Source organism: Punica granatum, chromosome 1 (assembly GCF_007655135.1).
Source record: "Punica granatum isolate Tunisia-2019 chromosome 1, ASM765513v2, whole genome shotgun sequence".
NCBI lineage: Eukaryota > Viridiplantae > Streptophyta > Magnoliopsida > Myrtales > Lythraceae > Punica > Punica granatum.
In genome coordinates, this window is record NC_045127.1 from 43818448 (window position 1) to 43833492 (window position 15045).

Consider the following 15045-nt stretch of genomic DNA (forward strand, 5'->3'; position numbering starts at 1 on the left):
TGCATTTACCACTAGATAGATTACAGGTAATCTACATTGACTTATTTGGTGTAAAAAAACAAATCCGAATTATCCCTGAAATATATTTTTAAAAATATTTAATATCTTAATAACCCTAATTTATAAAAATATATAAATATTTAAAAAAGGCCTTTTGAGCTCCGGCCACCATCGACAGCCGGAGCACCGCCACTTCATCCATAGCCGCCGCCCATCAAGCTTCCACGAGACCTTTGTTCTTCGATCGGAGCACAAAGGACTCGATCGAGTCATATGTGTTCCGATCGAAGCACACAGAGTCCTCTGTGTGTTTTGATCGTAGCATAGAGGCCTCTGTGTCGAGTCTTGGTGCGTGCTTCGTCAAAGCACAGAGGACTTGATCAAGTCCTTCGCCGTGGGCAACGGTTGGGAGCGACGATGAGGGTCCGCAAGCAAGTGGTAGAGGACGACGCCGCGGAGTAGCAGAGCTAACGATGGTGGTGATAGAGAAGGCGGTGGCCAAGATGGGGCTAGGGTTTTTGGGTGAAATGTGGGATGAAGAAGATGAGGGAATCTTCGCCTTTTTATTTTTTAGATGGCCATTCTTGGTGGCAATCCACATAGCCACCCCTCCCCCTAAGCAACGTGGATTTCCACTTTAGTGAAATGTGGATTACCACTAAGATGGATTACCACTTAAATTGTCCAACCAAACAAGGCAATCTATGGGCCCAGATAATTTTAATGCAACATTACCAGCAATTTGGATGGATTGCCTCTTGCATTAGAAGTCATCGGCGATCGCCGTCGAGGGATGGGTGCCCAATGTTGGTACCCCACCCCCTGATTTCTCCCAATTTGGGAGATGACTTCTCTCGATCTAGGCGATCTCCCAAATCAAGAGAAGTCGGGGAGTAGGGGCCCTGTCGCTGGCCACCCATCCTTCTTCGGAGAGTAGATGGCCGATGAGGGCACCCCAACCCGCTCTCTCTCCCGATTCTTCTTTTTTCTTTTTTTAATACTATATGCTTTATTTTAATTTAAAACGTTAAAAATTATTTTTTTTAACTATAGAGATTAACACGTCAGTAAAGTTAACGGAAAATGTATATGCAGAACCAAAGTGACAAAAATGTGAAAGGTTGAGAACAAGAATAACAAAAAAAATAAAGGTTTAGAATTAAAATGATAAAAATATGAAGGGTTGAGGACGAAAAAAAATCAAAATTTTAAAGATATTTATTTGTGTAAAGATGTATCTCCCTTTCTTCTACTTCTTTTTTTTCTCTCCTTCAGAAAGATGTGAAGAGAAAGAATAAATAATAAAAACTGAACATCAAGTAGTCGAAAAGTGATAGCAACAACCAAATTAAGGATGAAAATTGACAAATCAACAAATAAATGTAGTCATTAATCTCTTGACAAATTAATGGAGATAAGGTTGAAAATTCTCTAACCAAAAACAAAAAGAGAAGAATACAAAATTAAAGCGAAGAATCTTATGATTAAATTCATCAGAACACTTGTGCTTATCTGCATATTTAGGGCTGGTTTAGTTTGTGAATACAATTTTAAAATCACAATTTTAATCTAATTCTATTCACAACAAAACAAAATAATTCATACAAAGTCAAAGAGTGGGTCTCATTTATATCACTTTTTTCACAACAAAATAAAGTAATTCATATAAGTCAAATGGTGGGCTCCATTTATATATCTCTTTTTTCAAAATCAAAATCTAATTTTAAAATCCTACTATAAAACCAAACGCAGCATTAACTTCGATTCCTCATCACTTATCACCTATTGCCTTTGTTTTCTTTCTTCTCTTTGTTCTTTCGTTTATTTATTTCAAATAAATCTAATGATACAAAACACTAAAACAAGGGGATTTGTTTTTTTATTAAATTCATTAATTCCTTTAATTTTGGAATTGCCCAATGAATTAAATGGAGAGAGGTTCTTTTGTTTCCATTAATGAAAACACCTAATATATAAAAGAAATTTAATTACTAGAAACAAAAATAAAAAATAAAAAATAAAAACACTTGCAAGTAAGAGTGGGAATATTCAGTCTTCCATAGCTCTGCAACATGGGCAAGACAACGAGGGGGGGCTTTCATCGCCGGCCAATATCCTATTATTTTTCAATTGAGAGAAAATAAAAGGGGGAAGCCATGTAGTTGTACAAGAAGAAAATAAGCTAAAGAAAATTCCACTTGTGAAAATAGAAATCAGTTTAATTTTACATTCACAGACACTTTTTTATATAATTTCTTCTAAGAATATCTAAATTGAGACGGCCAAATATCCGTCTAAATTATAGACCGACTTATCGACAGAAAAGAGATGGAAGTGTTAGAGGCGGATGGTATATGGTTGGAAATGCAATGAAATCATCTCAGGGATTAGGAACAAGAGAACGCCCGAATGAAATTAATGGTGTCATTGAATATATATATATATTTATATATATCCGAGACAAGCAAGAAATACCTAACTGAATAGTACCAGCCAAACTTTACATTAAATGCTCTATGTGCTAACAGCCTAACAGTACCCAAAAGCAGAAAAGTAATCATTTTCGCATGGCGTAAAATCATATATTTTCTTCGTATTTTTATACCATCAAACACACGTGGAGATCAATTTTCCACGAACGACTTTTAAAATTGCGATAGGGGCTCCATTTAAGTTTAAATTTAACTCAGTTAATTTTTATTTTAAGTCGTATTTTTGTAAATTATCCGTTTCATATGTATACATAACACAAAATCTTTCATTGATTGTTCTTATTTTTTCAATTATTGTCATTATTATATATTTCTTATGGTGTATTTGGTTTTAGAGTAAAGTAGAGTTGAGTTTTGATTTTAATTGGGTTGTAATAATTATATTGTTGAATTATGAGAAAAAATATGAAAAAGTAATAAATAGTTGAGAGAATTTAGTATTAAAAATTGAATTGAATAGTTAAAAAATTGAAGAAAAAAGAAAAAGTAATAATTGTGTTGTTAACTTTTTTTTTCGGTTGATAGGGGGCCGAAGCCCGAGAACAAAACAGAAAGCAAATATACAAAATAACTAAATCGAACAAAGACGGGGTAAGGCAGCCCCAACAATATCTCCAGCAAGTAGAGCTCTAACTTCCGACGGTGGAATATGTCGAATGTGTAACCCTAAGGGTAGGCTAAGTGACTATCGTGCCATCCAATCCGCTATTGTGTTGTTAACTTTTGTTATGTAGTGAGTAGAGTTAAAGTTAAAGTTAAAATTAAAAATTGAATTACAACTTTGTCAGTTTATTATTTGATTTACTAAAAATGTTGATGCTCCTTGGACAAATTAGAAGAAATCGTAATTTTTTATATTGTTGATCATGTCAAAAAATCGCCAACGGGTAGATAATTAGAAAACCAAGCTTGCCAGGGCGTTGTCCCAAGAAAATAGAAACCGACGCGATACCAACCAACTCCACCGACACAGAGCATCGTACCACAGCCTCAAGAGTCCGTAGGATTGAATGGCGGCTAAGTTTCAAATAGATAAAATAGACGGTTGAATGCGCCTCAGACGTTCTCGCGGCTCGAGGATTTAGCTACTATGAGTTCTCCACTATTTCTTCGTGCTATGCTAAATCAAGGCTACACCGTGCAAAGGATGGTTCTCGACCTTCAATGACCGAAAAGAAGGAATCTATGCCGGAAACTAGACTCGGGATAAATTACCTCGGTTTGGAAGCCGAGATAGTTAAAGGCCGATAAATCGGCATCGAACAACCCTGGAAGATTAATCGGGTTTTGCTCCGGAAAGCGGGATTGATGCAAGAAAGGAAAGGAAACGGTTCGGGAATGTAAAAGTGTAAGAAAAGGTAAAAAAATAAAAATAAAAAAAGTGTAATACGATTGATAGTTGTGCTAAAGGGAATTACAATGACGTATTTATAAACGTTTATATGAAATTCTAGAAAATCTATCAAAATAAAATATGCTTATAATTTCAAAATCGAAATAATATTCAAATAGAAAGTTGCTATCTAAATCACCTAAAATCCCCAAAACGAAGTATTCATGAAATATCATAGATATATCCTGATTATTTAACTACTTAAAATCAAAAGATATCGAGAATATTACGTCCTTACTCCCCAAGAATTGTATCTTGGATACCATGAAAATTTCCTCCGCTGCCACTAGTCAATATAGACGTCCAAGGCTCTGAATACAACATTCCTCCATAGGCCTATCTCCATTAACTAATCTTCTTGACTCCAAATAAATATAGTCAATATGTAATTAAACATGGGCCTCCTTTACCTCAGATAGAACCGGGCTCGAAGAAATAAAACCCCAAGTAAATGGACATAGGAGTGTGCACGGATACCGGGTATGCCCGGAACCGATTGGAATCTATCCTAACGGGTAGAGTTTGGGTAGCTCGTATTGAAAATAGGATAAGATCTGAATATTAAAATACCGAACCGATGAAAATCGATTTCGGTTCCGGTTTCGATTCCTGACTAAAGGGTACCCAGAACCGAAACCGAAATCGAAAGATATTTACTTATTAAAAATTAAAAAAAAGGAATAAAGTTCAACTCTCAAATCTCAGACTCAACTCTGTTCGACTGTTCCCGTTCCACTGTTTGTTCGAAAACCTAATTCCTAAAATCTCCAGGCTCTAGCTGCTCTCTCTGCTCTCGAGTCTCTACTCTGACTCTCCGAGAGCTCCCCAATCCAGTCCTTTCCATCTCCAACTCTCCTTCAAGCTGTCTTTCCTGGTGAGCTTCTGCTTCTCCCTTCTCCTCTGCTCGCCCAGTTCATCTTCCTTTTCCTTGCTCTGCAACTTCGGTTCATCGTGTTCTCGATTCTTTCGAGTCCATGCTCCTCCGATTATCGGAGAACGAAACGAATCTTATTAAACCTGAATGTTCGGTGCCATTGCTCTAGTGTCACTCTCATTCGTAGTACTTCTCGTCCCGGAGACTAAAGGGCTGAGCTTGGAAGAAATCGAGTCCAAAATACTCAAGTGAAAAGTGGAAGAGCACAAAATAATCAAGAGGTATTTACTTGGCTAAGTACCTCTTGATTCTGCTTCTGAACTTATGTGTGAGAGAATCTGACTCCTATAGAACATTTCGCTTATATTCTTCATTGGTGTTCATCATAGTAAAACACTTTGGTTAAGTTTTTTGTCTGTTAGCTTCTATTATCATCTCAACATCTGGTCTTTGATATTTACTTCTCCTATCTTCTTTGGTTCCTCATCATGCCAATGCTGCATAATTTGACCTAAAACATATGTCTCTTCCAAGTTCAGGTTCCTGGAATAGTAGTTGCACGACGAAAATGCCTCTAGAGCTATATCGGGAAGATAATGCAAACAGGGATGTTCAGTCTTATGAGTCTGTTACCTATGATGGTGTGGAGTACTGTCTCCATGATTGTGTAATCTTTTATCAAGCTGGAGAAGCTGAAACCTATATAGGTAAAATTGTTAAGACTATTGAGACAAATAACCGCGGGAAACAATTGGGGGTTGTATGGTTCTTTCGACCATCAGAAATCCTGAAATTATCTCGGAGATTATGATCCTCGATGGAATGAGATATTCTTAGCTTCTGGTGGGGTGAAGGCCTCTCAAACACCAATTTTCTGTTAATTGAGTATGCTAAGTTGATCTCAATTACGTTCCTGTTCCCCTCGAAACATTTTTAAGTACAGTGGTTACTGATGTTCTTCTTCTATGATGTATCAGGAAGCAGTCCGGGGGAAATGCTCTGTTGTATGCATTTCCAAGGACCACAGAACTCCTCTTCCATCAAAAGCTTAATTTAGTTTTGAGGATGGATTGATAGATTGATGAGACATTATTTTTTATTGTTGTGGGTTAATCTAAATCTATGTCGATATTATATTTGTCGTGATTACTGATTTTTATAGGTTCCAACAGGGTACCCGAAACCTGTGGTATAATACAGGTTCCGGATAGGTTTCAGTTCCAGGATTGAACATGGTAGGGTCCGGTTGTAAAATCTTGGAACCGATCCCTTATAAGGTAGGGTTCGGGTATCGTGAAAAAAAGGGTACCCGAAACCGATCACCCCTAATATGGACATCAATCGCTCACATGTCTTGATACCCAATTCTCACAGTATGTGGAAAATGAGTGTAAACATATATGAAAAACAAATTTACTCTAGTTTACATATTTTTTGTTTGCCAATTGCGTAACATCTAATTATTATTATCTATTAATTTAATAGAATAAACCGTGTTTTTAATGTTATAATCTTTTACATTGATTTGAACTTTTTACATCGTACATTTCTTAGCATTGATTTATCATATTATTATGGGTTAATTATCCAAAAAAACACTACCTTTGTACTTTTTCCTAGATATAGTATGATCTTTGAAAAATAACACAGAAATGCATGATGTTTGCATTTTTTCCTAAATGTAGCACGACATTTAGATAGTAAAATATAAAGGCATTTGCACTTTTTCCTAAATATAACACGATCTTTAGGTTTAGTTGCGCATTTAGCATAATGTAAATTGTTCAATCAAATTGTAACTATAACAGCTAACGTGGAGCTAATGGTGCCACGTGACAGAGCATGATTGGACGAGTAAACCTCACATGATTGGACGATAACAGCTAATATAGAGCTAATGGTGTCAGGTGCTTCTCGTTCAATCATGTTGTGTCATATTGCATCGTTAACTCCAAATAGATGTTAATTTGACGAAATAATTTACGTCATGCTAAATGCTCAATTCAACCTAAAGGTTGTGTTATATTTAGAGAAAAGTGCGAAGGTCGTGCCTTTATATGCTACTCTCTAAAGGTCGTGCTACGTTTAGAAAAAATAGCGTAAGGATAGTGTCTTTCTGTGCTATTTTTTAAAGGTCGTGCTATATTTAGAAAAAAAAAAAGTGTAAAGGTCGTGTTTTTTTAGGTAATTAAGCCTATTATTATTTATCAATAAGGAAAGACGAACAAATCGTATATAAAGGAGGCAAAATTTTATGAAAAGGTAAATACTGCTTGAATGCATTATTATAAAACAACAATCGAGAACTAACATATACATTATAAAATTATCATAAGTTCACAAGGTCTTATCAATTTTTATTTGGACATAACGATTTATCATCTATAAGATTCAATCTTTAAAAAAAAAAATATCTTAAGTTGCATTGTACATGCTTCAATAAATTATATATGAAATACTTAGAAACATTTACAAAGATATTCCCGTTAAACCCATCACAAAACCTATTGGGAATTGACTCAACAATCAACAAAGATAATACGAAAGAGAGAAAAATTTGCACACAAGATATACGTAGTAAATCCTAAAACATGATGGAAATGTTTATGGAAAACATTCACGGGTAAAGGAAGTTCAGGGGTGACTTCTTATTGAGCAACAAATATGAAATGGAGTACAATACGAGTGCATTCCTCACAGACACAATGGCCAAACACGAACGAGGAATCCTACCCCCCTCGTAGGGATATCTTATCTCAGGAATACTCCAAACTCTCCCTGAACCTTTAAGGCTCTTGATACACACACACCCACACACCCACACACACACACACACACACACATATGTATACAGTACCCCGATTCACTATCAACAAAAAATCCCCATTTGATCTATATCAAAAACATTTCTAAATACAAAATTCTCAAAATATTCTTTTATCAAAGAAAGAGATCTAAATCTACAAAATAGGAAACATAATCGCTTCAAAATCCAAAACTCAATTCTCAATAACTCTCCACCTTATCTTGAATTCATTGTCTCGAATTCCCCAAAACTTCAAGAGCAATATGAGCACCGCCTCGCTGAATCTGTAGACCAACCAAGACAACCACAGTAATTGTCAGAACCCTCATTGTCTTCTCTCAAAGCCAAAAGCTGAATCTTGTTGTGTCCACGAACTTTGTTGTAGCCACCTGAATTGAGTCGATTTGTGGAGATGCCAAAACCTTGGCTCTAATACTAGTTTGTTGGGAATTGACTCAATGATCAACGAAGATAATGCAGAAGATAAAAGATATATGTGGTAAACCCACAAACGTGGTGGAAACGTTTAAGGGAAATATCCAGGGACAAAAGAGGCTTGGCGATGACTTCTTATTAAGTAACAAATACAAGTGGAGTATAATACGAGTACGTCCCTCTCAGACCAAAACGGTCGTAGAGATACATCCCAAGAATATTCTTACTGTCTAAACACTCTCCGTGCACCTTTACATTGTCCTGATTGACTCTCAACAAAAAATCCCTATATCAAAAATATTATTTTCAAAATATTCTCTTATCAAAGATAGAGGTCTAAATCTACAAAAAAATCTCTAAATATAATATTTTCAAAATATTCTCTTATCAAAGATAGAGATCTAAATCTACAAATAGAAAGCAGAATCGATTCAAAATTCAAATCGCAATTTTCAACAAAACCTTAATCAAGAAATTTGTGTCATTGACATTTCTTAAGTGGTGAGTATAATATTTTGAAATGTACAAATGATATGAATCATAAATTCTCAATAAAACCCGAAAAAAATCTCAAAATTTGGAAATCGATTGTGTATATATGGTTACCTTTTGCATATATGTAAAATATTAATTAAAAATTATTTGAAAACAAAAGTTAGCGTTGCCAGAATTAGAGTTAAGCGGGGAAACTTGATATCGTAACATGATATTGTCTGATTTTTCATTGGGCCAAGGTGTCAGCGAAAGAGATCTCAATCATAATCTTAAGTAACATGAGCTACAACAGCCACACACAAAAAAAAAAAAAAAAAAGAGGCAGTCTCAGTGCTTGAATTACAAGCTTGATGATGATACAAGCCTTATTATACTACTACGCCCGGCCTCCCCCATGCCAGCAAGAACTACACAAAATATTATCAGAAGATGTCGGAGAGTGTCGGGAGCTTGATCTCGCCCTTGCTGGAGATGGGAATGGTGATGTTCCCTACGACAGGGAGGTCGATGATGAAGCCCAAATCGAGCTGATAGTCAATGTCCCAGTCGGCCCCAATGTCCTTTACCAGGCTCACCAGTATGTTGTGGGGCACCTTCATCAGCACGTCCATTATTGTCGTGTCGCTCGCCTTCAGCGACCCCGGGTCTGGAATCTTCCCCGAAGCTATCTCCCTATATAATTCATATAACAACCAATAACGAAAACAGCTAATCTAAGATTCTTAAGTCATATGTCTTATCACGAAAGAATTAGGTGGGGAAGTTAATGAAAAGATGATCCTCAAATGCTATTGCAAGCATTTGGTGGAGCCTTCAATCCATGTAATTTTAGATTGGTCCATTTGATCCATGTGATTTTAGATTAGTCCATTCATAATTCCGTGCACATCAGTCATATTAAGCTCTTACCTAGAAGTAAGATATGCAGAAAAACGCCGTGCGTGCCACGGTACATACGAATCCACGATTCGAACCAAAACCGACGAGAATACTCCTCAGTCCATTTATTCCCTCTTCCTAAGTATCCTTTATTTAGGCGCCCCTTCGTAGATAAATAGGAGGATTTACCCCATGATTTAACCGTTTTTTTAAATATATCATATACTTTAAAAAGTTTCAAAAATTAAAATTATGGGATATATTTGAGAAAAAATTAAAATTATGAGATATATTTGAGAAAAAAATTAAAATTATAGGATAGATTTGAGAAAAAAATTAAAATCATGGAATAAATTTGAAGCCTACTAACGTTTTATTAACGGAAAATATAACGCCGCGATAGATTTGGAGAAAAATATAAACCACGGTATATATTTGAGACTTTTTAAAGTGTATAATAGAATTTGTATAATAGATTTGAAAAAACGGTTAAACTATTATGAGATATATGAGGTAAAAACCCATAAATAGGGGAAAAATAGAGTACGGTATGTTCATTCTCGTCCCGTCAGATTCACATTTTAATTTACCCATATAATCGATCTACACCAGAATATCCTTTCAAGCAAAAGGAAAAAAAAAATCTACACTATTAGTCACATGCTTAACACCTATACACTCGTGTGTATTTGTTTATAAACGGTGTGTGTGTGTGTGTGTGTGTATAAATACAAATCTCGTATGTTCAGCCGAAAACAACCTTCTTGATCGGACGATCCATGCCGAATAGATCATGAACAAATTAGCATATCCAATCTAACTCTTAAAGTTTAGATCGACGGTACGAGACGGATCAAGGCATAGAAAAAAGAATCTACCGATCGATTGGACTCAAACATTAATATTAAATTGTGTGTTAAGTAAGTATAAATTTAATATATACCTGCCGGCGCTCTTGAAGGAGTAGTCGATCTCGCAGATGGGGATGGAGTGGCCATAGGGGTTCTTGATGGAGACGTTAGCGTTGTACTCTATGCACTCGCGGCTGACGTTCTTCAGATCGACGTCGTTGACGGTCGGCTCCGGCTTCGGTATGTTGGCCACCTTCTCGGCCACGAAGTTCTTGGCCTTGCCCAGCAATTCCGCCATTTTCCGGTCTTAATTTCTAACTAACTGCTAACCTTAAAAGCAACGAACGACGAATGGATCAGACAGAGACAAAAGGGATCAGAGAATTGCTCTGTTTCAACGGATGAGGCAGAAGAAGAAGAAGAGTCGATGCGAATGATAAATAGAGGGGAGGTGTAGGGAAGGGGTAGGTTCAGTGACACGTGTGATGTTGACTTCGCTATGGAGATTGATACGTGTGAGGCTCGCGGGGCTCCCGCGTTAGACGATCTGTGCTTTTCTACTTTGATCCTTCTTCTTACTTCCACCTTTTGTCGGCCCTTTTGTCTTCGTAAGGTAAGGAAAGATATTGAGATATGGACGAAATTGCTTTCCATATGTAATTAAGCCTTTCTTTTTTTCTTTTTTCTTTTTTCTTTTAAAGGAGACTCTGGTTTTCAAAAACCTTGATTAATTCAGTCCGAATCAAGTCAGTTTACTAAGGAATAAAGTTTTTCACACATAAATTTTCTCCATTTATAAAACTCGAATTCGAGATCTTTTGCATGCTACCGAACTACTTAAACCAATATGCGTCGATAGTTAAAGCCTTTCCAATTGCACTGCATGTGATCATGTGGTTCACTTTCCTTTGAACGTATATAATATATATTGAGATCAAGGATGGATCTATAGGGATTGCATGTGGGGGTCGGTCTCACCCTCGAACTCGGAAAAAAATTACAAATATCTTTTAATGCATAGAGTGAATTTTTCATTTTTCTTTAAAACTATCTTATTTTACCCCGTTACTTTACAATTTTACTCTTCGTTTTTCCCTCTCTTTGATTCCGCCCTCCTTAAACTAAATATCTAGGTCCACTCCTGATCAAGATTCTGTCGATTTAAAGCAAATCAATGGTCGGTCGATTCATGCCGATGCAGAGTGAATAGGGGTTGTGGTGCTTTTTTTTTTTTAATATAACTTTGCCACGTATTATAATAATGAATTTTCTAATTGAATTTATAGATGGTGTTAACGTAACCGATCATGGTTTCTTGGGCTAAAATCAGCCTAATTCTTCTTTTACAGCTAATCCAAGCAGGTCCATATATACCGGGTATAGCACGTTCACAAGATGGACTTCTCGTATATATTTTAACTAGCCGTGAAACATGTGCGTTGTTGAAACTTAATTGTGAGGCTTATGAATCACAGTCTTTGCATATAACGTGGAAAGTAATTTTTCCTTTCGCAATATGGATCCTATGGAAACACATAAACAACCTTATCTTCAACAGGGGCTCTCGCCACATCATGTTTGTTAGGAGCTTGCAATAGAATTTTATGGTTCTATCTCTCTGAGCAGTCACCAACAGAGCTTAGATATCTAGGTTCAGTGGAATCCCTCCACCAAGTAGTTGAATTAAATTGAACACAGATGGCTCTGTTGATTACTCCTCTGGAAAGGCCGGGGCTGGTGTTGTCCTTCGGAACCACTTGGGAGGATGGATCAAATGATTTGCCAGATATCTTGGTACCACGGATAGCTTTACAGCTGAATGTTGGGCTTTGAGGGACGGTCTACGAATGGGCACGTGACTTGGGCATCCAATCTCTCATTGTAGAGATGGATGCGAAGGTAGTTGTGGACCTTTTCCTTGGGAATGGTTCAGAAAATATGTTACTTACACCAATTATCATGGATTACAGGATCCTGTCGCGAGCCTTCAAGGACTTCAAGATACACCATGCTTATAAGGAAGCTAATGCCGTGGCGGATCACCTAGCTCGGTTGGCTTGAAATGGCATTGACTCAAACCAGGGCATAACTTGTTTTGTTGTCCCGCCTGTTGGGGAAATAGACTTCATTATGTTAGATCAAATGAGTATTTCTACTACCCGTACAATTTGTAATAACTGAGATATCTCGGCTAACACTACTTAATTTTTTATGCATTTGTCCAGTTTACCAAAAAAAGAAATATGTGCCTTGCAAGGGATAGTTTAGTTCTACCAATGTTTTAAAAAAAATATAAAAAAAATTAAAAAGAAAAATCGCTTGGAGAATAAAAAGTGAAACAAAAATAATAAAATAAACAAACAACTTTCACGCTTAGTGATAAAAGAACTTATTTTTTGAGAACTTGTGTATAAGGATAGCAAAATCTTTCGAGAGATAAAACTCACATCACCAATTTTGAAAAAGAATATGAAAACATCAAAAAGTTAGAGAAAAATAAAAGAATGAAAATTTTTGCAAAAAATGAGAGAAAAATCAAAGCATAAATTTAATCAACTCATTTAAATCTAGAGGAACATAGTTTCGAGAGCTCACGTCTAGTTGTAGACGTATTCTTTGAGAGCTGGATAGGCTCATATTTATGTGTGTAATAATTCATATCATAACTATTGTACAAAATATCGATAAAATATAATCTGATTTGTTTTCTTTTTTCGGTGAACAAATTTGATTTATTTTTTGAAAAGAAAATATAATTTATATATCTATAAATATCACTTAATCTATTTTCAAAAATAGTTATCGGCAAAAACGTATAATTCATATATACTTTTTCTTATTATATATACTAAAGGTTGTTTACATAACCATATATTAACATATTTTATCTTATGAATGAATATATACTAATATATACTTATTTTGATGTTAATATTTATTAATGAAGTATTAATTTTATTTAAAAAATCGAGATTATTAAATATTATTTATACATATAATAAAATCTTTTCATTTATTTCAATATAGATTATAAAAATTAAAGAAATCGAGAAATTAGATTTTATGATGAGACATCTTTAAAAATATTTTTATTAAAAATAATTTCCAAAATAAAAATTCAAAAGATCTGGAAAATTCCATATATATCTGTAAAATATTATCTAATCTATTTTTTTAAAAGTAATCTATAAAAAAATATAATTCGTACATATTTTTTCTTATTATATATACTAAAGGTTTTCCACACAACCATATATTAATACATCTATATTATGTATGAATATATAATAATATATACTTATTTTGATGTTAATATTTATGTGATGAAATATTATTTTTATTTTAAAATTTTAAAAATAATATATAGGTTATAAAATTAAAAAATCGAGAACTCATATTTTATGATGAGATATCTTTTAAAAATATTTTTTATTAAAAATAATTCTGAAAATTAAAAAATTGTAAAAAACCTAGAAAGTTCCATTTATAAAATTCATATTACATTCAATGGAGATCACAATATTATTCAAAAGATTTTATGGTATTTTTTATTTTATTAAATGGAATATTATTTCAGAAGATTTTGTTGTTAATTTTATAATTGAGTATAATTTAAAATTTTCAAAAACTTAAAAAATCAAGAAAATTCAATTCAGAAACAAAGCGTTATAAGGCCATTTAGAATGAAATATTAACTTTCATATTAAAAAATTCAAGATTATTAAATAATAATATAAAAATTATAAAAATTAAAGAAATCAAGAAATCAGATTTTGTGATAAGATATCTTTTTAAAAAATTATTTAAATAATTCAGAAAATTATAAAACTTAAAAACCTAGAAAGTCCATTTAGAAAATTCATATTGCCTTCAATTGGAAATGACCATAGTATCTAATAGATTTTATGGTATTTTCAGTTTTTTAAATGGAATATTCTTTCAGAAGATTTTGTTACTAATTTTATAATCAAAGATAATTTAAAATTTTAAAACTCAAAAAATCGAGAAATTTCCATTCAGAAACGGAGCGTTTTGAGATCATCTGGACTTCTCACCCCGTATCTTGCTTTCACACACATATATATAGATTTGAGACCTCTGCGCAAAAGCAGCATTTCGCATTACCATCTGAATCAGCTCTATATTCGGTGTTGATTGTAATTTAACCCTCAAAGGAGTAGTCGAGTCGAGGATTTCGAACTAGGAATGTCCTCAACAGACCTAATGTGGAATGTGGCGCCGCAATAAGATTTATCTAAGGTTACAATAGATTCTCGATGAGTTGTTTCGAATCATTATCCTTTCATATACAATGCACATGAATATTCGAGTAATCATAAATACAGTTGTGCCGAGACAGGGGCGAGAACCGAGCAAAAGAGTAATCCCATAGTTGCACCTGATGTGGCCACCCCCCTATAAATCTGCACTGTCAATCAAGATATGATCGACTTATCGGCATTGATCCTATTGCATTTTTGTGCAAAATGGCAAGCACAAAAGAGAGTGCAGTGGACGGACATTGCACTGCGCATTCAGTGGTCGATCTCATCAGAAAAGAGAACAATAATGGATTGTGTCTATCCTTTCAGACAAGAAGAAAAAATCGAAAACTCGGAATTGATCAATCGTTCATTCTCGATGAGATTGCAAAGGTAGCTCAGCCTTTAATTGATGTAAACTAATTTTCATCCTTGTCTCTGTTTGAATTTGACCACGAAATATAAGGAAAGAGTTTATCAATTGCATCTCCATCATGCCTTGCAGTTATATTAAATTTTCATTTTCCCAATTTAATAAAAATATTCGAAAATATATAT

The 15045-nt window shown here is 34.5% G+C and overlaps 1 protein-coding gene and 1 long non-coding RNA gene across 2 annotated transcripts; one reads left to right on the forward strand and one right to left on the reverse strand.

Moving 5' to 3' along the window:
• The first annotated feature begins 4584 nt into the window (after positions 1-4584).
• LOC116192553 lies at positions 4585-6119 on the forward strand. Its single transcript, XR_004154105.1, has 2 exons — positions 4585-4759; positions 5299-6119. It is a non-coding gene; the product is annotated as an uncharacterized LOC116192553 (long non-coding RNA).
• A 2618-nt stretch (positions 6120-8737) lies between these two features.
• On the reverse strand, positions 8738-10743 carry LOC116192547 (late embryogenesis abundant protein Lea14-A-like). The gene is made up of 2 exons (XM_031521119.1): positions 10318-10743; positions 8738-9167 (listed from the first exon to the last, which is right to left on the reverse strand). Exons 1-2 carry the CDS (start codon positions 10521-10523, stop codon positions 8918-8920), a joined length of 456 nt encoding a protein of 151 aa, XP_031376979.1. The 5' UTR covers positions 10524-10743; the 3' UTR covers positions 8738-8917.
• Between the last annotated feature and the right edge of the window lie 4302 nt (positions 10744-15045).